The sequence below is a fragment of the Eubalaena glacialis genome, chromosome 18, assembly GCF_028564815.1.
Source record: "Eubalaena glacialis isolate mEubGla1 chromosome 18, mEubGla1.1.hap2.+ XY, whole genome shotgun sequence".
Classification (NCBI taxonomy): domain Eukaryota; kingdom Metazoa; phylum Chordata; class Mammalia; order Artiodactyla; family Balaenidae; genus Eubalaena; species Eubalaena glacialis.
In genome coordinates this window covers 17,363,433-17,388,754 of record NC_083733.1, presented here as the reverse complement: position 1 = coordinate 17,388,754, position 25,322 = coordinate 17,363,433, and the positions used below count along the sequence as shown (strand labels likewise).

At 44.8% G+C, this 25,322-nt stretch overlaps 1 protein-coding gene across 3 annotated transcripts in view; it reads left to right on the top strand.

Annotated features, from left to right (window-relative positions):
• WWP2 (WW domain containing E3 ubiquitin protein ligase 2) overlaps positions 1-25,322 on the top strand; it is a 145,579-nt gene that overhangs the window by 50,194 nt on the left and 70,063 nt on the right. For all 3 annotated transcript variants that reach the window (XM_061174378.1, XM_061174376.1, XM_061174377.1), the window contains exons 5-6: positions 8,414-8,551; positions 10,410-10,506. In XM_061174378.1, coding sequence (XP_061030361.1) covers positions 8,414-8,551; positions 10,410-10,506 — 235 coding nt within the window. The remainder of the gene's footprint in view (positions 1-8,413; positions 8,552-10,409; positions 10,507-25,322) is intronic.

Here is a 25,322-nt window from a genome sequence, read left to right as displayed (position 1 = left end):
AGGGGACCCTCACTTGATTCAAGAGGGACTCTTTGTCTATAATGTACCTTATTAGATAGATGACTCAGGTGAATAGCCAGTTCTGAAGTGTCTATGTCAGTGCATTTTTTTTTTTTTTTTTTTGTAAATGAAGAAAAGCATGTGTAGCTGCAGGGGTTTGGACTGTAGAACACTGGGACCCTGAATCAAGAGAAATAAGGACGATCATGACTGATGAATCTGTCATGTACCGAAACGAGGATGCATGTGCCTAATCTCTCCTCCATCATTCTTGTGGTTGGAGGCGAGCCGTCCCTCTTCCTCCCATGTGAAGGGCCGACTCTCCATCCATGCTTTGGAGCCCACCCTTTCCTGCCTTCTCAGGACTCCTTTCTGACTTTCCTCCTGCCTCTCTGACTGGTCTTCTTCCCCAACCTGCTTCACCCCGCAACGTGCTAGCTCTTTGCCTGAAACTTCAGATCACAGTTGAGCTGTCAGTTCCTCAGGAAACTTTTCCTGATGCCCTGACCAGGCCAAATGTCCAGCACTGATGGGACTGTAAGGTCTCTTGTATGAAATCTGTTTCACAGTTGCAACTTTACATTTCTTTGTGACATTATTTAGTTACTTCTGTTTCTCCCACTGACTTGTGAGGTTTCTAAAAGCAGAGACTATGTCTATTTTCCTTCTTCATTATAACCCAGCTTCTAGCACAGTGTCAGGCACATAAGGGATGCCCAGAAAATGCTTCTTGAATGAATGCACAAGAAAAAAAGGAGAAAAATAAAAGTTTACAAACTGGCTTTGTAAAATGAAGCTCTTTTCATTTTTAGAGGAGTTAATGCAACCCTCAGTCAACCAAGACTTTAAACTTTTATTTATTTATTTATTTTTGGCTGCGTTGGGTCTTTGCTGCTGCATGCGGGCTTTCTCTAGTTGTGGCGAGCGGGGGCTACTCTTCGTTGTGGTGTGCGGCTTCTCATTTCGGTGGCTTCTCTTGTTGCGGAGCACGGGCTCTAGGCGTGTGGGCTTCAGTAGTTGCAGTGCCCGGGCTCAGTAGTTGTGGCACGCGGGCTCTAGAGCGCAGACTCAGTAGTTGTGGTGCATGGGCTTAGTTGCTCCGCGGCATGTGAGATCTTCCCGGACCAGGGCTTGAACCCGTGTCCCCTGCATTGGCAGGTGGATTCTTAACCACTGCACCACCAGGGAAACCCCAGCCAAGACTTTAATTTGGAGATAATTAAGGATACGTTCCCAGCAGCAGCCTACAGAAGAAGCTTCAAGGCCAAGGTAGACGCTTCCTTACACCATGTGTTCTGGGAAGACTCTGCCAAGGCTTGAGTGATGGGGCTGAGGGAAGGTGGGTGAAGCAGAGTCAACCTTGGTACCCCAATAAGAATTCCAGTGTCTACAACCTGCTGCTAGCTTGGTAGAAGAGGCTTTCTCTTGTTAGGCCCTGGCTAAGGTTGGAAGCCAAAGAGACATCGTAACAGTAAATCCTGGAAGCCTCTGGCTTTCTTTACTGCGAAGGGAACGTGAAAGAGTGTTCTCTTTAAACCTGGGGTAGCCTCCAGCCTGTGTGTGTCTGAGTTAACGGGGAGCCAGGGAAGGGAAAGGAGACTGTTTACTCTCTGCCCTTCTGGAATTTCCTCCGGTTCCGTTCCTCTGTGCACCAGTGTTTCACAGCTACGTGTAGAATGAACACTGACCTGTTAATGAATGCCCTGTTTATTTTCACTTTCTTTTGATGGGCCTATGGGATTGAGGGCAGAAGGAGGCCGGAAGAAGGAGGTTTGTTTGTTCCACTGAACAGCTCTGTTAAGGCCAAATCAATCACATCTTCCTCGGGCTTCTGAGACTCTTGGCCTGAGAGTACTTGGTCTCCCTTAAAAATATCCTACTTTGTGTCCTGTTTTGTTTTTCTCAAATTTCCAGGTAAATCCTTATATTTGTATTCTGAGTTAGGAAGAAAATATTTTTTCTCTTAAACGATATAAGCGTATACATGCACATACATTTTGGTGGTGTGAGAGCAGGGAAGGACAGTGATGACAGAAGATTCTAAAGCAGAAAGTTCCTTCATACACTGCAGTGAAACTGTCCAGGCAGGGCTTCTGGACTTAACTGAATTGCATTATAGGGGCACAGTTTGGCAGTTCTGGTTTATGTAGTTTTTTTCTTCTGTCGGAATGAGGAAGGCAGCTTCCATGCCCTATTTATCTATACTTATTGGTACCATATGCAAACAACATATTAAAAAGTCCATGTCAGGAAAGGGAAAAAGTAAGTCTTAGAAAAATATTACTCATCCCTGTTGCACGTAACAACTCTTCCCAATAGGAAATTATTAACTGAAGCCACTTGCAAATCTGAGGCTTTGAAGTAAGGGAAAATAACCGTCGGAGCTACTCCCTAAGCAGCTTGATTGTATATTTTCTACCTTTTCATATTTCAAAATGTGTATGTAACATTGAATTTGTGTAAGTTTTTTAGTTTACAAACAAGAACACTGCTTGTTCTTTAGGTATGCTGGCTTGAAAAAGAAAAGCTATTATGGAAAATGTCAAAATACACAAAAGTAGAAAGAATAGTCCATGAACCCCTATGTGCCCATCACTCAGATCCACAGCGGGCTACAGGTGGCCATTCCCACCCCATCCTCCATGGGGTTATTTTCACATAAATCTCAGACACGTTTCATTTACAAATATTTCAGTATGGATCGCTTAAAGATAAGGGCTCTTAAAAACCATAACCATGATACCAGCTTCATACCTGAGAAGCTTAATGGTAATTATTTAATCTCATCAAATATTCAGAGAGTTTTTAACGTTTCCCCAGCTGTCTTCAAAATTATTTTCCCCCCACCACTGGTTTGTTTGAATCAGGATCCAAACAGGATTGATAAGTCTCTTAAGTCCCTCCCCCTCCCCCTGCAACCAGGGATGGAACCCGGGCCCTTGGCGGTGAAAGCTCAGAATCCTAACCACTGGACTGCCAGGGAATTTCTTCTTAAGTGTCTTTTAACCAATATGTTCTCCTTCCTCTTTTTATCCCTTACAATTCATTGTTGAAGAAACTGGACAGTTTGTCCTGTAGTTTCCCACATATTGGGTTTTGCTGTTTGTGTCCCTGAAATGTGTTTTAACATGTTCCTCTGTCCCTCTGTGTTTCTTGTAATCTCATACCTGTTGAGATCTAGATCTAGAGACTTGATCTGATCCAGGTTCTTATCTTTTTCTTTTTAATGAGGTGGTGTGTATTTCCACCAGGAAACACGCTATGTCTTCTTGTCTCTTCTGGTGTGCCAGCTTTTAAAGGGATCTCCTGGCACGGTGTTGAGGATTTTCCTAATTCTTTTCCCCTAGCTTCTAATCTCCAACCCTACCGCTGTATGTTGACCTCCATAAAGTAGCGTTACAAGGTATTGGTAACCAGTGGGTACTTAGAAGAGAAGAAGGACATTTGCTGAAGTTAGCATGAGCTCAGGACTTTGGCTTTTTCGGAGGAACTAAAGTCTCTTGCCATCGGAATATTTTCATTATATATGTTCCACTTGGTCGTAATTGAATCTGACTTCCCCCAGCCATGCTCTACGTTTGTGCTTTTTGCAGCCTCTGCCTATGATTTGCCCAAAGCTTTGATTCCAAGAGCCTGGTGGGTCTGTGGGGACTGACCAGTGTGCTCGGTGGGGAGCCATGGGGCTTTCCTAACACGTGCTGGAAAGGCGGAAAAGGGCGAGTCTCCCTTCTGCTACCCTGCTCCCGGAAGACACTGCCATCGCCTGGCCCAAGCCACCAGCTGCTCCCGCCTGGAATATTGCAGTGACTTCCTCCCTGGTCTTGTCTGCTTCATCTCTTGCTCCTCCTGCAGCTGGAGTGACTGTGCTGCAACAGAAGTCACGTCCCTTCCTTGCTCACGAGCCTCCAGTGGCTCCCAATCTCCCGCCGAGTAAACGCCAGCGACCATGCCAGCGCTCCAAGGCCTTCCTTGTGAGCTTCCAGTTTCCTACCACCCTCATCTCCTGCTCCTCTCTTTCCTCATCCACTCCAGCCACACTGACCTCCCTGCCATTCCTCAGATCTGCCAGGCGTGCCCCCATCTGGGGCCTCTGTGTCTTATTCTCTCTCTGCCTAGAGTATCCTTCCTCCAGATACTTACGTGGCTCCCCTGCCTCATCCTTCTCTAAGTCTTTGCTCCGTTGTCACTTTCCTGGTGAGACTTTCTCACCACCCCAGACCCTCCTCCCACCTCTAGCACTCTTCATCCCTTCCCCTCCTTTCATTTTTTTTTTCTACTGCATTTGCCACTAACAGATTATGCAATTTACTTGAAAAACAAAAAACACTGCCTAGTGTCCGTTTGCCCCAACTAGAATATAAACACCCAGGGGCACAGCTTTTTGTCTGTTCTGTGCCTGTTGAATCTCACTGACCAGAGGAGTCTGTGCTCGCTACGCACGTGTGGACTGCACGATTACAGGTGGGGCGGGGCCGGATGAGGTGGAGGGCCGTTGGTGAGCCTCCTACGTTCAACCTGGTTCTAGTTCTGGAACTTGACTTACTACACCCATGTTTTCATCAGCTTCTTGATTTTTGAGCAGTGCCTGAAAAGGCGGGGGAAGACCTGGTGCAAGAGAAAGGCCCTTTGTAGAGTTGATGGCGTTGCTGCAGTGAAACCCGAGGGCCCCAGAGGAGAGGTGGCTAATGCTGCTATTTATAGCTCAGATTCCAGTATATGTTTTCCAGCCACACTTACTCCTTTCAGCCTCCCCTGTATGCTCAAGTCTGTCACTCAGTTAGCTAATGGTTTCTTTAGTCCCATTATGCACTGTAGTGCTCCCCTGGCTCAGGTGTGTTCTTTTTGTTTTTGTTTTTTGAGAGAATAATAGAGTGTTCTATTCTCAGAGGTTTAATTCTTTAATAGCCTTGCCAATTAAAAAAAAACAAAAACAACCCTTTACCAATGTTTTATCATGCAATTGTCCAACATACAAAAGAGTCGAAAGAATAACACAATGAATGCCCAAACGCCCTTCACCGAGAACCAGCACTTCTTAAGATTTTGCTGCATTTGTTTTACCTGTATGTGTGAGCCTGTGGGTGTGTGTGTGTTTTTTTTCCTGAACCATTTGAAGGTAAACTGCAGACATCATGACACGTCACTCCTGAAAACTTCAGCCTATTCTCCTACAAAACAGTTTGAGAATAAGTGCAGGTATCATTATAATATACTCTTGGATCTCCCGAGAATGAGACCATTCCTAAATACAGCCACAGTACCATTACTGAACCTAAGAAAATCAACAGTAATTTCAGACATCATTCACTATCCAGTCTGGATGCAAATTTCTCCAGTCGTCCCAAGAATGTATTTTTCAAACCAAGGTTTCGTCAGAATTCACGCAAGGCATTTGGTACTTATGTTCCTTTAAATCTAAAAGAGTCTTCTTCCTGCCTGCCCCCGCTCCCCTTTTAAATTTATTTAATGACATTGACTTTTCGAGGAGTCTGTGATGGTTACCGTATGGATGTCCCATATTCTGGGTTGGTCTGATTGCTTCCTCGTGGTATCACTGAATTTATTCCTCTATCCCCTTATTTCATGTAAACTGGGAAGGAGGTTTAGAGGCTTGATTGGATTCAGGTTAAATGCTTTTGCAAGAAGACTTTAAAAGTGATGTTGTGTACTTCATCCTGTGTCATGTCAGGAAGCATGTGGGTGTTGGGTTGTCTTGTTCTTAGTGATGCTGACTTCGGTCACTTGGTTACGATCGAAGTGATGCATAGAGGTGTCTCTGAACTGTTTCTCTTATAAGTAAATAGAACAGTAGAGGGTTATGTTCTCAAAAGCTTAGTTTAAAGAAAAAAAAAAAAAAACCTCCCCTGTCACTGGCTCTTTTCGAAGGTCAGATGTGTCTCCAAGAGTTGCCAGGTAACTTCCAAGCCTATATGTATATAATGACTCTGCTGGACATGATGAGCAGGTAAACCAGACAGAAGAGCTGAGCTGGAGCTTTGAGTTGAGACCATGGAGAGGAAAATGTGGGCTCTGCCCCTGGCTTTGTCAGAGGACCATGGCGGCGTGGCTGTTAGGAGGTTAAAATTAGCAGCGAGAGGCCTTGGGCTCTTCCAGCTTCCTGTTGAACATTATCATTCTTCCAGAAAGGAGGGGAAAGGTACCCACACTCCATTTGTAAAGTGATGGCCTTTGAGATATCAAGAAGGGAATTAAGGAGCCCTTCTAGAATTCTCATCCCAGCATGTTCCTGAGAGTGGTGTACCGGACATCTTTAGGAAGCGTCCTAGGTACAAGACGAGAGGACCATACGTCCTTGTGATAGGTATGTGGGTGATCTTGGAAGATGTTTGCTGACCTTGGAGTTTGTTGTCGAAAGCTGAAAAAGGCTTGGAAAGGTCAGTAGAAGGGCAAGTATACAATGAACAAATTAGATTGAGAGAAATCAGGACTTTTCAGCCTAAAAACAGGAGAGTCAACAGGGAGATAATAAAAATGACAGTTTATTGGGAACTTACCAGGTGCTGTTTAATTCATTACATGTGTTCCCTGAACAGTGTGTTCTTACTGCTCCTGTTTTGCAAGGTAGAGAGACCAGTGCTCAAGTTAAGTAATTTGTGTAGTACCGCATAGTACTAGATAGAACTGAGATTTGAATGCAGTCTGTCTGACTGGTACCCGCCCTCGACCTCTGTGCTTTCCTGCCTGCTAGGGACTTATACCCTGGATCTTGGTATGATAGAGTGGGGAGGTGCTCCTTGACTTTAGAAAAATAAATAAATAAGCATTTGTTACCTCATAGTTTCGGTAAGTCAGGATTTGGGAGCGGCTTGGCTGGGCAGTCCGGCCTGGGATCTTCCACGAGGTTGCACTCGATACATTGGCTGGGCCGCAATCATCTGAGGGCTAGACCAGGGCTGGAGGATCCATTTCCAAGGTGGCTCATCTGCATGGCGGGCATGTGGTGCTGGTTGAAAGGCCTCAGTTCTTTCCCTCTCTTGGACTTTTGAAGGAGCTAGTTTTCAGATTACAAGTGTTCTTTTATAGAAATATTTGGAACTCACCAAGCCCCTTAGTAAAACTGACTGAAAACAGACTCAAAAGGATTTGGAGAGATCCATCACAGGGAAGAAAGGTTAAGGAGAGGGAGAGATGCTTCAAGAGCTTGAAAACCTGAGGGAAAACTGGTTTCTACCTTATTATAGTAGATCCTTGAATTGAACGAGACTTTTTTTTTTTTTTTGCTAGGTTATTAAAGGGCTGTGTCTGTTTCTTGGAGAGATGCAGGGCAGACTTTTTTGGTGAGGGGAGGTTGTCTCATGGAGGTAGTTATTTATACATACCCTGCCTTGTTCTAGAAAACCAGCTTATAATAATACAGTAGCAACTAAGAGAAAATGAAGTGGCGGTTTGATGGATAGTGTGGGTGGGGAAGGAGGTTGGAATATGTGGCACTTTCCTGGTCTGGCTTTGTAAGATGTGGGGTGGCATGGAAGGGCTGCATACTCTTTGGAAATCCTCATAAACGCTGTTCTTTCTTGGTAATTATTGAACGGCTCTGAACTGGAGGCTATGGGTCCTCAGCAGTAACTGGATGGAGGCCATTCGGTGCGGCCAGGCTCGGTGGGTGGGGTCAGGGGTGTGTGTGCAGCAGTTTCCAGCCCGCCTAGGGTTTGGTGCTTCTGCCTCGTGCCAGTTAGTTCTGTTTCTTGTTCGCCCGCAGGGCTGAATTTGCCTAATGTTCCAGGGGCTGGGTGACTCTGAGCTGCCTTCTCACCTCACTGGTGGAGCCAGGTGTTGACTAGTCTCTCCTTGTGGGACTTACCCAGGACCGTGTAACTATGGGGCTGACTTGCTTGTACTGAACTTTTGTTGTTTTAAACTTTTTTCCGCCTTATTTCAAAGTGAAACATTTTCCGGATTGAAAATTAAAAAACACTTTTTAGCCCAAATAATAAGTCCCTGAAATCCTTTATCTAGAGATGACTCCTGATAACATTTCCTTAGGGTCTCCTGACCTGTTTCGATTCTTTTTGCCACCCCTCTTCCTATGGGTGGGGGGATGCTGTTTGTAACTGCTTTCTTCCTCTGTATGCCGTCAGTATCTCTTACTCTTTTCTTACGGTCCTGCAGGTATAAGCAAACAAATAAATAAAGTAGAAATTACCTAGTGAGCCTAACGATATAAAATGTTTAGAAAAAAATGAGCACAGCCTTCCCCACCAGCCTGATATAGCGGTGACAATTAGGCATATTCCTTCCCGTTCCTTTTGCCGTGCCACAAGACAAGTTTGAAGATGTAGAAAAAAGTTGCCAGGGAAGCCAGAGTCGGTGAAGTGGGAGCTTATAACTTACAGAATCTGAACTCGGTGTGCGTTTGCTTTTGTCCATCCATGTTGCTTTTTGTGTCCAACAGTGGAGAACACACAGCTGACCCTGAACCTGCAGACAGAGAACAAAGGCGGTGTTGTCTCGGGTGGTGAGCTGACAATTTTCCTGGACGGGCCGACTGTTGATCTGGGAAGCGTGCCTAATGGCAGCGCCGTGACGGATGGTGAGTGCTGCCCTGCTCCCCAGGGCTGTGCCTGGATGGGGCAGGGCGGGGCAGGGCGGGGCAGAGTAGGTGCCCAGATCTTGGTTCTCTACCAGGTACCTGGGTTTGGGTACTGCACAGCCAGCCCTGACTCTTCTTAGCATCATGGATCACAATCAGGACATGATTTTTCAAGGACTGTTTTCTGTTAAAGGACCAAAATAAATACCAAGCCTTTGTAAGCGTGTTGTTGTTTTGGTTCTAGAGCAGAGAAACACATCCCACATGGGATGTTTTCATCCCACATGGACTTTGTAAAATAAAACATCTTTATTAAATGTTACTTGGGCCCATTTTTCTTCTTCCCAATCCAGTTAAACTTCCTGGAGAGCTTGAGAGTGTCTTTTATGAGACGGTCTTGGTTGGAAAAGGGGAACTGTGTGTCTCAGAGATTCACACGAGCTGAATACAGGCAAGAAGCGGGGAAATTGGAGAGTGTCTCCTGCTCTGTCCTGAATGTGGGCGGTTTGTTTCTTTTCATCTAGTTTGAAATTAGTCACTTTTGGATCTAGCAGGAAATTACTTCATGAAGTCTGAGGTCCAAAACGGGTTGGCTTTCTCCATAATTTTTCTTGTTAAGCGTGATGTAACTATGGCACCTTCCAGGCCCCAAGCAGGCTTTCTGTAGCTTCAGGGGGTGGGGTTTGAACTCTATCTGAAGGGCATTTGAGTGGAATCTCAGTGATTGGATGGGCCTTGACTTCTGAGAATCCTCCCTCAACTGGCCTGCATGGTGCTTGGGGTACTTTCGGTGCATCTAGAAAAGCCTGCATCATTCACTCACTCAGCGCGTACATCCACGGCTGAGCACCCGGTATGTACTAGCTCGTGGACCGGGTGCTAGCCAGACGGCAGGGGCAAAACTCACATGGTCTCTACTCCCTAGAGCTTGTGATCTACTTGGCAGGGGCAGGGGATGTTAGATATCAAATGAGTAAACGCAGAAACAGTTATATAACTGTAACTGTGAACAAATCTATGAAGGAAGAGTACTGGGTGGTATGAGATTCCTTTACTTGAGGGGGAATCTCATCTAAACTGGGGGGCCAGGGAAGGTTTCCCTGAGGAAACTGAGTCCTGCTGGAGTATGAGGAGTTTGGACAGGCCAAGGCGGGGGGCGGGGGTGTGGGTTATAGGGGTGGCTGAGTAAGAGGTGGAGGGGTCTCACATGCAAAGGCCCTGAGGTGGGAGCGAGCGTGGCCTGCAGTGGGTACAGAGGCAGCCAGGGCAGCTGGATCGTGGGGAGCGAGAAGGAGAGGGCTGGGAGGGTGAGGCCAGTCAGATCGCACAGCCTCGAAGACCTTGGTAAGGATTGTGAACCTCGGTAAGGATTGTGAACCTCAACCTAAGAAGTAGAAAGCTGTCGAGGGGTTTTTAATCAGGAGAGGATCATGATTTGATTTGGATCGAATCTGATTTGGCTTTTTAAAAGCCCTCTGGTTGCTGCGATGTGGAGAGATGCCCCAATTCCTTGCCTCCACTTTGCAGGGCCAGCATCTATCCTCTGTCTCACGGGGTGTGGTTCATTTAACATGTAAGGGAACACGCTTGTAAGTGCCTTAGACATTCTTGAAGGTCTTGGGGAAGAAGAGCTGTTTCCCAGGTTTGAGCCCCTCTGTTCCGCAGCCCCGATCAGACCTCACCCAGCCGTCCCTGTCCTTGTCATGCTGGAGGCTGCAGCTTGCTGGACCGTTGGTGTCCCCCTGGGGTGGGTAACTCTAAAACATGCAGTTAGCGCTGTTCCTGTACCCACATCTCAAACAGAGGTGTGAGCTTCTCAACGTTTCTGTCTTTTTTTTGTGATGGATCCCTTTTCCAGGTTCACAGCCGCCTTCGAGAGAATCCAGCGGGACGGCTGTCACTCCAGAGAACCGGCACCAGCCCCCCAGCACAAACTGCTTTGGTGGGAGATCCCGGTAAGACACCTTCCTCCTTGTGAATGAGGAGGAGCCTGGAAGTTGCTTAGAGCTCTTGAAAACATGTTGGGAAGCGGCGAGGAACAATTTATGTTAGAAACTGTTGGAAATTTCCAGAGAGCTTATAACTGACTTATAAGACTTATAAGTATGTTAAGATGGCCCAGAGAGGAATACAAAACTCAGGATTCTCGGAAGGGTCAAGGGTGCCTTGACGAAGGTTGGGACTGACTCAGTTGGTTATTTGGCTGAGAGGAACTGTTGAACAGAGCTTGACTGCTTTTTATGCATCAGGTACGGTAGCCACAGTTATCCTTCCAGGATGCACGTAGGAACACTTAGAGCAGTGGTTCCTTGTATGTGAAAATTTCTGTCTGTACATTTCTATTTGCGGGGGTGATCCATGATTCCCTTTGGAGTGTTGGTTAAGACCTCCTGCACACAGAGTCTGACCTGTTTTATACTTCTTATATACATCCCAAATGACTTAATTTTATTTACCGACATTCCCATCTTATACCTGTGTTAATGGTGCAAACTCCTCTCCACGGTCACTGAATTCCCAGGCAGAGGAATAGTTTTAAGTGTATTTGAGAGATGGGGAGGAGGTTGGGAACCTGCTTTTTTTAAAAATAATAAATTTATTTATTTATTTATTTATTTATAGCTGTGTTGGGTCTTCGTTGCTGTGTGCATGGGCTTTCTCTAGTTGTGGCGAGCGGGGGCTACTCTTCGTTGCGGTGAGCAGGCTTCTCATTGCGGTGGCTTCTCTTGTTGCAGAGCACGGGCTCTAGGTGCGCGGGCTTCAGTAGTTGTGGCACACGGACTCAGTAGTTGTGGCTCGCGGGCTCTAGAGCGCAGGCTCAGTAGTTGTGGCGCACGGGCTTAGTTGCTCCGCGGCACGTGGGATCTTCCCGGACCAGGGCTCGAACCCGTGTCCCCTGCATTGGCAGGCAGATTCTTAACCAATGCACTACCAGAGAAGTCCTGGGAACCTGTTTTATTGTTTATTACAATGTACAAAATCCCCAGACGTTTTAAGGAAATTTTAAGGAAAAGAATCATGTGGAATGTAATTTGTATCTGCAGAGAGTAGGCGAATAACTGGTAAAAATCCTCCCAAACAAATCCCGGGCAGTGGGGGAATAATGCTTTAAGAAACAAAGCATATTTTAGCCAATACCCACAGCATCTGGAAAGATCCCTCTGAGGACAGCCTTCAGCCTCTCTGGATTTGGTTGTTTTGAGGGTTTGTGAGGTCTTGATGCTTGGCAGGCGTCAGGAACAAGAGAGGGTTGGATGTTTGGATCTTTTGTCTATAGCATCATTAGAAGCAGAGGTGCTATTTGCCTGTCGTCTTTTCTCCAAGCCTCTGCAAAGGTCTTAATTACCTCATACCATGAAGACTAGTCATCTAGCGAGTCACAGAGAAGAGTGATTTGAAGGTTGGGATAAGTAGTTGACTCTCACAGGGAAAGGACCAACGATATAACTGGCAAATCTTATATCAACAAAGGCATGATTGGCGCCCAGAGCTAGAGAAAAGAAAATCTCTTCAATGGTGAGTAGCTGGTGGAGAGGAACACCTCAGACATTCACTCTGAGAATGATGCCTTCTTAGCTCTGATGCTAGTAACTACCATCTTGGTCTTTTAGCTGACTTGGAAAATTGGTGTCAAACACAACTGATGTCACTTAATTTGGGGCTGGAGGGCAGTGTTCAGCTCTTAACGTTTGGACTTAATTAAGTTCTTGACCTATTTGTTGCTCTCTGAAGTTCTCTAGTTGATAGACCTTGAACTTTACATGTCTGGATAGCCCTTTTTTGCTGATGTTTGTGTTGAGGATTCTTGAGTGTTACAGCAGCAGGCAGACTTCAACAGAAAATCGGACGCCTTTTTGCCCATAACACGTGGCGGACGTTCAATGCTAGTTAATTGTTAGTGGGCAGATTGCCTTCTAGGTAGCTGAAGCCGTGTGGGAGTCCTCCTCCGCCTGCCCAGCTACTGCAGCATTTTCCATGCATGGCCTCTGAATTTTCACAGGCCTCTGCCACCTAAGTATTTATTGTGTGTTCGCATGGAACCTGCTGCCATTCAGCAGCAAACACTTTTGGATGTATGGCCCAAAGGCAGTCTCTTCTGCATCCTTAAGAACCCCCTTTCCCCATTGCTGCCGCATTTACGAAGGTCACCGTGCACACAGGGGGTAGCAGAGTGGTCTGCTGGATGAGTGTGAGGCTCTGGAATCAGATGTAGATTGAATCCTGGCCTGTCATTTACTTGCTATACAATACTGGACAAGTCACTGAAATGCTCAGCCTCTCAGTTTTTTCAGGCATGAAATGCGGACATCGCCTGCCGCACAGGGTCATTGTAGGAATTAACTGAGATGAGTTCTGTCAGTCTGAGGGCCTTGCACATTGGGAGTGCTCAGTGAAGGTGGCCAGGAGTTGCATCTGGAGACTGTCTTTTGCGCCCCACATCCCCACACCCAAACCTGGGAAGCACGGCATTACTGAAGCTTTCCCGTCCAGGAGACTGTGGTTAGGAGGGTGGTGAATCTAACCTTCAGGATTCAAGGACAGTCCTCCACTGTCCTTGGTTTCCTGTGGCAGAGAGAATGACGGACTTCTGCTTGCCGCCTCCCAGACTAAATATTTAGCTTTCGCTGTCTGAATGGTAGGTTTTTCTTGGACTTGGGTGCTATTCTCCATGATCAAAGGTGCTCTGATGTGCCCGTGAAGGTGAAGATTACAATGTGAAAGCAGCCTTTTCCTCTCCTTCCCCTACTTTATAAAGCCATAGAACTGGAACCGTGTAAGAGTTTTATCTTAAAGGTTCATCTACCCAAGCTCATCCAGCAAAGCTACCATGTGCTTGCTGAACAAGGCCTCAAAGCTCCGTCTTTTACTGGGATCTTTCTCACTATTTAGGGATCATCAGGTGAAACATCTCTAGTTGTTTTGCCATCTGAGCTGCCACATGGAAGCCAGCACGGGATCGCCACCCATGGCATAAATTTATTAGCAGACAGACCATGTTAGTATCCAGTTGGTGGGTCTGGCTGAGTAAAGAAAGAGTTAATATCGTACATCGTTGTTTAGTCCTACACTGAAATGCTGTCCCATAACAAAAATGGAGGAAAGATAGTTGCATCATTGTGGTAGAATCTCAGAAACATAATGTTGAACAAGAGCAGCAGATCACAGAAAAAATACATAGTATGATGTCATTTATGTAAAGTTCAAAAATGTAAATTGAAACCATGTATTTTTTATGGATACCTTCATAGGTGGTAAAACTATAAAAATTGGAAGGGAATGCTAATTAACCCTGAATTCAGGAGGATGGTTGTCACTGGTGGGTTTAATGAGGAAAAAGCACAGTGAAAGCTTCTGGGTATGGGGGATGCTATTTCTTGGCCCTGGGTGTTCATTTTATTATTCTTTTTTCAACTGACTATATATTTAATATATTCTTTGGTTTACACTGTATATTTCATAATACAAAAACTGTCATCCACCAACCTAGGTAAACTGTATAGTGATCGTGTTAGGTTGGAGAAATTGTTGTGTGCCATCGAGGTAGACAGATTTCAGAACTTAGGGTTTCTCCAGGCTCGATGATGACCACTCATTTCTCTTCTGCCCAGTTTATCTTTATAGCAGTGGAGCCAGTGATTCTAAGGCGATGCTTCACGTTGGCCTTGTCGGCTGTGCTCCTGTTACTTAGAAATCTCAGGTGGGAGAATTTAGTTTGGGCCTTGGGAAAGGGTTCCAGATGAAAGCTGGTCACTGCCAGATCATGTGTCAGAACAGCACTAATCTTGGGGGCCCAGGAGGGCCGGCCTGATACCCTTTGGTGTTTGGAGCAGGGACTGTTACGTGGTGTACCCAGGGCTCTGTCTGTGAGTGTGCCGTCCTGCCCTGCGTCCTCAGCCAGCGTTCCTTATTCCAGTGTGTTATGGAGCCCCCTGGGAGAGTGTGTGCTAGTTGGCACGGGGGGGGCCTACCACACCCTTTAATAATCCCCCAGTGTTTATTTTATTTTGCTGGAATGAGGGCCAGCTTGGGAACCGTGCCTAAGTCAATTCAGGCTTTGCAGTTCTCATGTGTGCCCAGTGTCGTGCACACATCGCCTTGCACGAGGCCTGCCAGAAGCATGGCGTCTGCTCTCCACAGTGAGCGCGCAGTCTTCGTGGCATACACCATGTATATGAAATGGCGCGCGTCACGGGAAGCTCAGAGAGAGGAGAGATGAGCGTGTGGAGAGGGAGAGACTGAGGCGAGGGTGGGCGTGGGTTTGCAGAGAGACTCTTGTCCACTGTCCGAAGGTTCAGTGCAGTGTCGTAGGGGCTGACACGTGAGGGTGCTAACTAGTGAACTAGAGAGGCTAGTGCTGTGGTGGACGTGGAGGGGGAAAGAACCCAGCAAGGGGATCCACCCTGGTACCGGCAGCTCTCTTCAGAGCTACCGTTAGGTTAGAAAAGCCAGGACGTTGGAGTCCCTCTGTGGTTTGCCGATTCTTCATCACCTGTGATTTTTTTCCCCCCTCCCCAGCTATTACATGAAACCAGGGAGTTAAGGTGATGTCACCCAATGGGTGAAACCACAGGACTGCCCGTGAGCACTGCTGCCGCTCCAAGCGTAGCCTTAAGATTTCTTCTGACTTGAGTAACTAGCTCCTCCATCTAGAATCCCTGTATATTTTCCATCGTCATACAGGGAAATGGTACCAACAAATGGAAGAATGCATTGAATTTGCTTTTAGCTTCCTAAAGTTTTTCATTAATAGGTCTGAAAACTGTGAAAGGGATCTTGGTTAAGAATCTAGACTTAGGGGCTTAAATAATTAGTTTTTCTTTATTATGTATTATGTACATATTTACTGTAAGAGTATATGTGAATGTGCGTGAGTGCGTGCATGTGTTTGGTGTGAAGGGCTGCAGGCCTCCGTCCTCCATCAACTGTCACTACTGGGCAGTGTTGGTTGGAATCTAGATTTTAACAAGCTCCCACACGATTCTTTTACATGTGAAAGTTCAGACCCTCCTGTAATAAGTTTTCATCCAGCCTCCTTTCCTCTCTCCCTTTTTATCCTGCTTTGATGAAAACATATCAGATTTATTGACTCCCTTGCCTTGGCATCAGTGACCTCTGGAGATGTAAAAGAGCTGTAATCTCAGCGGCGTAGAAAGGCGCAAGGTCTCTGGTGAGCTCTAAATAGCTCATCAGCTGTGTCTGCAGACAGCCTAGCCCAGAAAGGAAAGAAAAATAAACTTAACGGGGCCTGAGACTGCTGGGAACACTGCTGGGAGCCCTGGGAGTGCCAGCGGGGACTGGGAAGCAAAGCTAATGGGGTAACGAGGGGTGGATAGGAACTGAGCCTTCAGGCACTCTCTGTCATTGTTGGCCACTGTCACCTGACCTTCCACTGAGATGACTAAAGGCTACTTGATTCGGAACTGTAGTCATGTGACGATGTCACCCTGTCAGCATGACACTGAACCCAGCATCTTTACAGTTCAGGCCTCCCACACAATAGCTTTTACTTAAAATCTAGCTGTAGCCTCACTACGATTGCTGGGGACGAGAAAGGAGTAAGAAAAGGAATACGTGTACTTCACTTACTCGTGCATTGATAACTAAGATCCGGTCCCTGCACACAAGGAGCTTTCAGGGCTCTCTTCTGAGCAGGTGGTGTATAAGGAATAGGATTGAGACTGTGGACAGGAGCCCCACTGCGTTCTCAAAGGCAGACATCGAAAAGTCATCCTGAAGATTAATTACACATTCATTTATACATTAATTTATTAATCCTGCGCTAATTAAAATTATGCATTATACATTATTGTACATTTTTTTTGTTTGCTTTTGGCCATGCTGCGAGGCTTGTGGGATCTTAGTTCCCCGACCAGGCCCCCGGCAGTGGAAGCACAGAGTCCTAACCACTGGACCGCCAGGGAATTTCCTATTGGACGTTTATTTATTCAGATCCATTTATGTCATTGGTCTTTACTGGGCATTTCTTCTGTATGAGTCCAGAGAGGTGTGGTATGTGCCAGAAAGTAAGGCAAGTATCTGAAGTATCTGCAATTGGAGGCAATATTCGTTCCACAGACATGAGTGCCAGGCTATGAGCTAGGTTGTGGTGATAAAAAGATGAAAAGCCACGGCCCCTGACATCGAGGACTGGCATCCAGTAGGAGACAGAGACACAGGTGAGAATTCCAGTTTAGTGCAATGGACCCCATAGTGATGGTGAGTGAAGACAGTGGAAAGTTTACCTAAATCTACCTGGCGGGGTTTAGGGGAAAACCTCACACATTTGAGCTGTACTTGTAAGGAGTTTGCAGACCAGTGAAGTGGGGGTAAGAGAAGTCACTCAGGCTGAGGGAGCAGCGTGGGAAAATGCAATGGAGAAAAAGAGAACTTGGCATATTCGAGGACATATTAGTCATTTGGTAATGTTGACACATAGATATTCAGGACGATAGCTGAAGCAAACCATGGTTTGCAGGTCACATCCAGGCTGCCACCTGTTTGTTTGTTTGTTTAGAGCAGTGTTAGGTTCATAGCAAAACTGAGTACGAGGTACAGAGATTTCCCATATACCCCCTGCCCCACTTACACACAGCCTCCCCTGCTATCAGCATCCCACACTGGAGTGGTACATTTTGTTACAATCGTTGAACCTACGTTGGCACATCATTATCACAAATGATAAGGAGGGACTTTATCTCCCAACGTCCATAGTTTATATTAGGGTTCATTCTTGGTGTTGTACACTTCGTGAGTTTTGACAAATGTACAGTGACATGTATGCACCATTATAGTATTATGCAGAATACTTTCGGGGCTCTAAAAATCTCCTGTGTTTTGCCTATTCATACCTCCCTCCCTATTAATTCCTGGCAACTACTGATCCTTTTACTGTCTACATAGTTTTGCCTTTTTCTAGAATGTCATATAATTGGAATCATGAAGTTTGTAGCTCAGATTGTCTCCTTTCACTTAGTAATATGCATTTGAGGTTCCTCCACGTCTTTTCATGGCTTGATAGCTCATTTGTTTTTTAGCACTGAATAAAATTCCATTATCTGGATGTACCATGGTTTATTCATTCACCTTCAGGAAATCTTGGTTGCTTCTGAGTTTTGACAATTATGAATAAAGCTGCTATAAACATCCCTGTGCAGGTTTGTCCGTGGATGTGTTTTCAACTCCTTTGGGTAATAGCAAGGAGAGCAATTGCTAGGTTGTATGGTAAGAGTGTAAGAGTATATTTAGTTTTGTAAGAAATTGCCAAGCTGTCTTCCAAAATGGCTGTACCATTTTACATCCCTACCAGCAATGAATGAGAATTCCTGTTGCTCTGCATCCTCACCAGCATTTGGTGTTGTCAGTGTTCCAGATTTTGGCCATTCTAATAGGCATGTAGTGGTATCTCATTTGCATTTACCTGATGATGTATGCGGTAGAGCAGGTTTTCATATACTTATTTGCCATCTGTATATCTTCTTTGGTGAGGTGTCTGTTCAGGTCTTTTGCCCATTTTTTAAATCAGGTTTTTCCTTTCTTTATTGTTGAGTTTTAAGAGTTCTCATAACAGTCCTTTATCAGATATGTCTTTTGCAAATATTTTCTTCCAGTCGGTGTCTTGTCTTCTTATTCTCTTGACCACCTGTTTTTGTAAATAAAATTTTATTTGAATACAGCTATACTCATTCATTTACATATTATCTATGGCTACTTTCACGCTACAATGGCAGAGTTAAATAGGTGTGACAGAGACCATATGGTCTGCAAAGCCTAAGATATTCACTGTCTGGCCCTTTACAGAATGCTGATCCCGGCTGTGGGAGATGGTAAGAAGGTGAGACCAGTTCACAAAGGGTTATGCTTTGCTGAGGACTTCAGATTTTATTCTTTGGAGATAGGGAACCACTGAGTTCTGAGCAAGGGCATGTTGTGTTATTTCTGTGGTAAATTATTCAGGTAAGTATCTGCTGGATGAATTTGAAGTTGTATCAGTTAGGGTTCATTGCAGGAAACAGAAACCACTCTAGGTATTTTGAGCAGAAAGGAATTTAATATGGGGAATTAGGTCTTTATAAAAGTCACTGGGTGGGCTGGAGGAGAAATGAGCCCCTCCCCATCCTTGGTTTCAGGGTCATAGTCCTGTGGTGGCAATCCAGACAGATGTCAGGAAACTTCTGCCCCTCCAACCATTGCATGTGCATGAAGTGGTGTCCAGGCAGTGAAGCAGGGAGACTGCTGGAACTACTGACAGCCATCACCACCACCAGAAGAGTGGTCTCTCCCTTTCTTCTGCTTTCCAAATCTCCTGCAAGAGCTTCTCATTGGTGCAACCTAAATCACTTCCAGAACCTAGGGGCATGGTAGTCTGAGAGTTTTCTAGCCCATGCAGTGAGGGGACAGGACAAGGGACACATGTGGAATAGAAGAAGGTAGGAATGTCTGACACAGTGGAGGTTGAGGCTAGACTCAGGGACCAATAAGAGGACTGCTGTGGGAACTGGTGAGATAGGAGTGGATGACGAGCTGTGGGTGGTGGCAGATTAGGGAGGAAATAGGAGAAAGACCTAGGAGGTGTAATCATTGAGCAGGACTGGGTGACTCACTAGTGAGACAGGGTCGAGGATGAGGAGGCATATAGGGGACTCCCAGCCTCTTGGATTGAGATGCCATTCATGGAAATAAGAAATGCAGGAGGGGAGCAGCTTATGAAGCTGTCACTTTAAGGTGGCATCCCCCATGATGGTTGTGATTGGTGCTTAGCAGGCTCTGTGGAACTGGGACGGAGTCTTTCCTCTAAAAGCGTATCCATAGGAGGAGGAATGCAGAGCAAAACAAACTTAGGAGATACAGAGCAAATCAAAGTGTATTCCTGACGGTGAACAACGGGGCCAATATAAGTGTCTCCACGATTTAGGGGACGGGGTGAAATTTCTATTGTACTTTAACTAGATCTGTGTCTGGATTTTAGCACTTCTCAGTCCCAGAAAATTGTCATTGAAAGGGAAAGAGTTTAGAGAGAAACCAATAAAAAGAGTATGGGTCTCAGAGAAAGGATTTTTTAGTCGTGGGAGCTTGGGCAGTTTGGGTATGGGATGATCAAAGGTTGGAATAGAACTGACTGCAAATGCTTTGGACAGATGTGGATGGTGGGGGAAAGGGTTGCTGAAGCTGTGGTGTTTGTGGTTGTGGTTTGGTGAGGTGAGGTTAGACTTTTCCTTTAGGATTCTGTTGGCACTGGATGGCTCCTTTTGAAAGTGCCAAGGTCTTTGGAAGTGGAGATTTGGGGTTTGGTTTAGTGACTGTCTTTATGATGGCATGCTCCATAACCTAAATAGAACGACTCCTTTCAAACACTGGAACAATTATATATTTAGGTTTTTCATTTTGCATTAGGTAAAAATAGTCACAGAACTGAAGCACGTAATTTATATTGCTTTACGCTCTACATGCCACAGGGGTTCCTGAAGTTGTTATGTACCCATAACTTACTGAAAATATAGTGAAGATATTAGTCTTAATATTCTTTGGGTCTCCCATCCTTATCTCTACTTGTGTATTAGTTCACTTCATTCTGGCATCCGCCTCTATCATTCTGCCAAAATTACAGCCACAAAAGCCCAGCTGACTTGTCTGCAGGTTTCACCTGTGGACTCGTCCTTTCTGGAAGAGTTACCTGCCTTGGCATCTATAGTAGTGTGTAATCCCAGAGTGTTCCTCTTTTTTCTGGTTTTATTGATCTTCATTATTTAAAAAACAAATTTGATCCACGTGAAAAAAAAAATAAATGTATTACACAATAGCAGGATGCACAATTATATAATGCAGTCAAGAGAGGTATCATTAAAAAGGTGACCTATAAGCAAAGATTTGAAGAAGATGAGAGATTTATCCATGAGGCTATCTCAGGGAAGAATATTGGGCAGAGCAATGGCTCTTGCAGAGGAACCGAGCTGGGAGCGTGCCTTTGGAGTTGAAGGAGGCCAGTCTGGCTGGAGTGGAGGGAGTGAAGGGAAAATAGGAGGTGACAGCAGTAACAGGTAGGGCCAGATTATATCCATGAATTTCTTTCCTTTTTTTAAAATGAATGTATTTATTTATTTATTTATTTATGGCTGCGTTGGGTCTTCGTTGCTGCGCACGGGCTTTCTCTAGTTGCGGTGAGCAGGGGCTACTCTTCGTTGTGGTGCACGGGCTTCTCATTGCGGTGGCTTCTCTTTTGTTGGGCTCTAGGCACACGGGCTTCAGTAGTTGTGGCACACGGGTTTAGTTGCTCCACGGCATGTGGGGTCTTCCCTGACCAGGGCTCGAACCTGTGTCCTCTGCATTGGCAGGCTGATTCTTAACCACTGTGCCACCAGAGAATTCCCATGAATTTCTGCGTTATGTATTTCAAGGATATTTTGTCCACAATACAAATTTGAAGTACGTCTTGTGGGCGAATTGAACCTTTTATCCTTATCTCGCGATCTTCTCTTTTTCTAGAGCTTTTTCTCTTAAAATTTATTTGTTCTGAGCAATAAAAAGGAACAGGCTACAACAACATGGATGATTCTCAAAAGCATTATGCTAAGTGCAAGAAGCCAGACACAAAAAGCTACGTTCTGTGTGACTCCATTTACATAACATACTGGAAAAGGCACAATTATTGGGACAGAAATCAGTCAGCAGTTGTTGGGAACTGAGGGGAGGGATTGACTGCCAAGGGCACCAAGAAGTTTTGGGGGGCGATGGAAATGTTTTATGTCTTAACTGTGGTGGTGGTAACACGATTGTATGCGTTTGTTAAAACTCACTGAACTGCACCCTTAAAAAGGGTGAATTTGACTATATGTATTAATAAATATGCCTGAATTTTAAAAATCATTTAAAAAATCTGTTTGGTTTGATATTAACATAACTTCCCCAGCTTACTTTTGTTTTGTATTTTCTCAGCATATTTTTCCCCACACATTTAGTTTCAGCCTTTTGGATGGTTATATATTAGATGCAACAGCATTTAACGGGATTTTTAGCAAATAGTATGAGGTGGGTGGGAGGTTGGGAGAAATAGGTGAAGAGGATTAAGAGGTGCAGACTTCCAGTTATAAAATAAATAAATCATGGGGACGTATGTACGATGTAGGGAATATAGTCAATAATATTGTAATCACTTTGTAGGGTAACAGATGGTAACTAGACATTGTGGTGATCAATTCGGAATGTATATGAATGTTGAACCACTATGTCGTATACCTGAAACTAATGTAATTTATATGATAACTATATTTCAATTAAAAAAAAAAGGTTGAAAAAAGCCCCAAACCAATATGATACCTTTTACCTTTAAGCTCTCACGGTTAGTCCATTTATGTTTCTTGTGATTCTCGATATCTTTGGAGTTTTCTCCAAAGATGCTATCTTTTTATCTTCTTGCCTTTTAATTGCTCTCTGTCCTGCCTTCGTTGTTTCCCTTTGCTAAGCTAACTTTGCACTTTAAGCCTGTGTTTGGCCTGCCTTTTCTTTGTCTTGATGAGTTGAAGGTATCTTTGGCTCACTGATTATTTGATAATGGAGTGTGAAATTCTGCACCTAACGGTGTAAAGAGAACAAGAATTTCTACCCAGGCTCCCTGTCTGAAGATTTTCTGTTTGGACTTGGACTTTACTTGGACTTTTATGGCACATCTATGTGCTGGGTCTACTTTGTGTGCTTATAAATGGCTTTTGAAGGTACAACTTTAAAATGAGAAAACAACAACACTTTTTAACATGAGATTAGCGAAAGTCTAGAATAGGAGATGGTATGAATAATTGTTATTTTGTGAAGGAGAAGGGGAGATGAGGACATGGTTCTTTTTCTTTAAAATTTTACCTTAAAAAATTTACCTTAAAAAAGGTAAGCAAAAAGCTTTATTTTAAATCACATCATACAATTTTGCTTTACACTTAGAAAAGAATGGTGAACTGGGGACTCCTGAGGAGTTAGTTTTTCCTCTTCCATCTACAGCACTCCTTTTTTTGGAGGTGGGGAGGGGTACAGGGGGAGTGGTGCTGAGTTCTCAGCCAAACTCATCTGGACCTTCTGCATCTTTGTGTCCCTACCAGGGCCTAGAATAGTGCTTTGCTGCACGTAGCAGCAGCTCAGTAAATCCTTGTTGAGTTGAAAGAGTCTTGTGTTCTTGCTTCTCACTTGCCAGGACTTCGGGGTGGGTCTTCCTACTGGTTTACATTCCTTGGCACCCTGACTCCCTGAGAAGTGACGGTTTCAGGGGCACAGGTTACAGGGGAGACTTTTTATCAGGACGGCCTTGTGCTTTCCAAGGCTTAGCCGGACCACCAAGAATGTGGTGGGTTCCCACTGCCTGCTCCGTCTCTCCTGTTCGTCCTGTTTTTTTCTTCATGATTGATATTTCCACTTTGAACCCTTTTCATGGACTGTTCTTCTCAAATCCTCGCAACTTTTAAGGTTAACATTGGAATCAGGGATAAGTTGACACATAAATGCGTCTTGCTTGGAAAAAGAATGTGTAAAGTCCATGTGCCTGAACTCTACCAGGAAAGAGAGTTACTTACTCACCCTCTGAGAACAGTAATGTCCCACATATATATAGCTGTTCAAATCCCCAAGTGATGGTTGAATGTGAGGAATGCGTGTCTCATAAAGGACATTCGGATCACGGAAATGCATCCCTAGGAGATGAGCGCTGATTCCATAGGGCATCTCCATCTCTGTATAAGGCCTTCTAACAGAGTGAGGTGGGGTGCTCAGCAAGAATTACCTAGCCGTATATTTGAAAATTAGTATCTTCTGTGGAAACTGACATTTATTTGTACTGAGAGGATCTATTAGTTTTCAACTGCCGTGTAACAAATCACCACAAATTTAGGGCTTAAAGCAGCATCATTTGTGAGCTCACAGTTCTGTAGGTCGGAAGACTAGGACACCATAGCTGGCTGACTGGTCTCCTTAGAGTCTCACAAGGCCAAAATCAAGGTGTCAGCAGGGCTGCATGCTTATCTGGAAACTAAGGAAGAATTTGCTTCAAAGCTGATTCGAGTCATTGACTGAGTCATTGTAGGACTGAGTTCCCATTTCCTTGCTGGCTCTCAGTTGGGTCCTTACTCAGCTCCTTATTAAGGCCATCCACATTTCTTCTCATATGTACCCCCCCCCCCCACTCATCATCAAGCTGGCAAGGGTGTGTCGGATTTCCCTCGTGCTTTGAATCTCTCTGATTTTCTCTTCTGCCCTCCACTTTTGACAACTGCTGGAGAAAGTGTTCTGCTTTTAGGAGATTATGTCATTAGATTAGACCCATCTGGATGATGTCCCTTTCTTTCTTTTTTTTTTTTTTTTTCCCGGTCCCTACCTGCTCTCTTTTTTTTAAATACATTTAATTTATTTTTTTTATTTGGCCACACCTCATGGCAATCCCGACCAGAGATTGAACCTGGGCCCCAGCAGTGAAAGTGCCGAGGTCCTAACCACTGGACTACCAGGGAATTCCCTCATGTCCCTTTCTTAAGGTCAGCTGTGCCATATAATATCATAATATTATCATATATTATTATGGTAATATCATGTGCCATATAATAATATAATCAAGGGTGTGATATATCATCATATCCCTAGTTTTAGGCATTAGGGTGGGGTGTCTTTGGGAGGAGGGGCATTTTAGAAATTCTGCCAACCACAGAAGGTATCTTTCTTAAATCCCATATTTAATCACTTGCCTAGTCTTCACCTGTTGGAGGGCACTTGAAAATTATAGCTAGAACAAAAAAACCCATGATAAATAAAATTTGGTTGGATTTGAAGATTGTCTTGTAATTTTAGTATACGTGTTGGCACGAAATGAGTCTAATGAAATGATTTTTATTTGTAGACCCTGATGCTAGAGAATGTTTTTACATGATGTTGAGGGCTAACCTTTCTGGAAGACACTAGCTCTGACACTTCTCAATACCTGGTAGATTGTGGATTCCATCTCTCAGCATGGATTCCATTCTTTAAAAGGGTGGAGGGAGATGGGGAGGTGAGGACTGGTTGCCACGAACATGGGAAGTATTAGAGATTACAGGCCCAAGAGTGCTTTTGTGCTTGAGAGCTTGCTTCTTTTATTCATTCAGCAAATGTTTTTATATGCCTACTCTGGGGCCAAGCACATTCTAGGTGCTGGTTATACAAAGGTACACAAAACAGACAAGGTCCCACCCTCATGGGCCTTGTTGAAGTCAGACATTAAACAGATAAACATATAATCACAAATGGAAGTGCCATAAAGGAAAAGTTTAGAATGCTGTGTGAAAAGAATTCAAGGGAATTTAGTGCAGCCTGGGAGGTGAGGGACATTTAGACTAAGATTTGGATGAGAAGCCAACCGGGTGAAGAGTCCAGAGAAGAGGATGCCAGGCGAGTAGATCAGCAAAGGCTCTGAATTTTCCTTGGGAGGAGTTTAGAGGGAGGTTTGGAGGAATGTCCGTTGAACATATTCTTTTAGGAGCTTACCTCCCTCCTGCTGAATCCCTGCCTTTGCGACTTGTTGTCAGAACACTTAGAAATAACGCCCAGTGTACTGTCATCCCTGGTACCGCAGGGTCCCCTGTGGTCCTTTCAGGTCTGGGGCTGTAGCACAGGGACACTCTGGGCTGGGCCAGGTTCAAACAAGATGTGATGCCAGGAGGAAGAAGGTGGAGATACTTTTCTGGCCCACCTGTAGCAGAAGCTGGAGCTCCGTATTCAGGGTCAGCCCTGTGCAGCTTCCTCCTGCGTGTCAGTGGAGGCTGATGGTCCA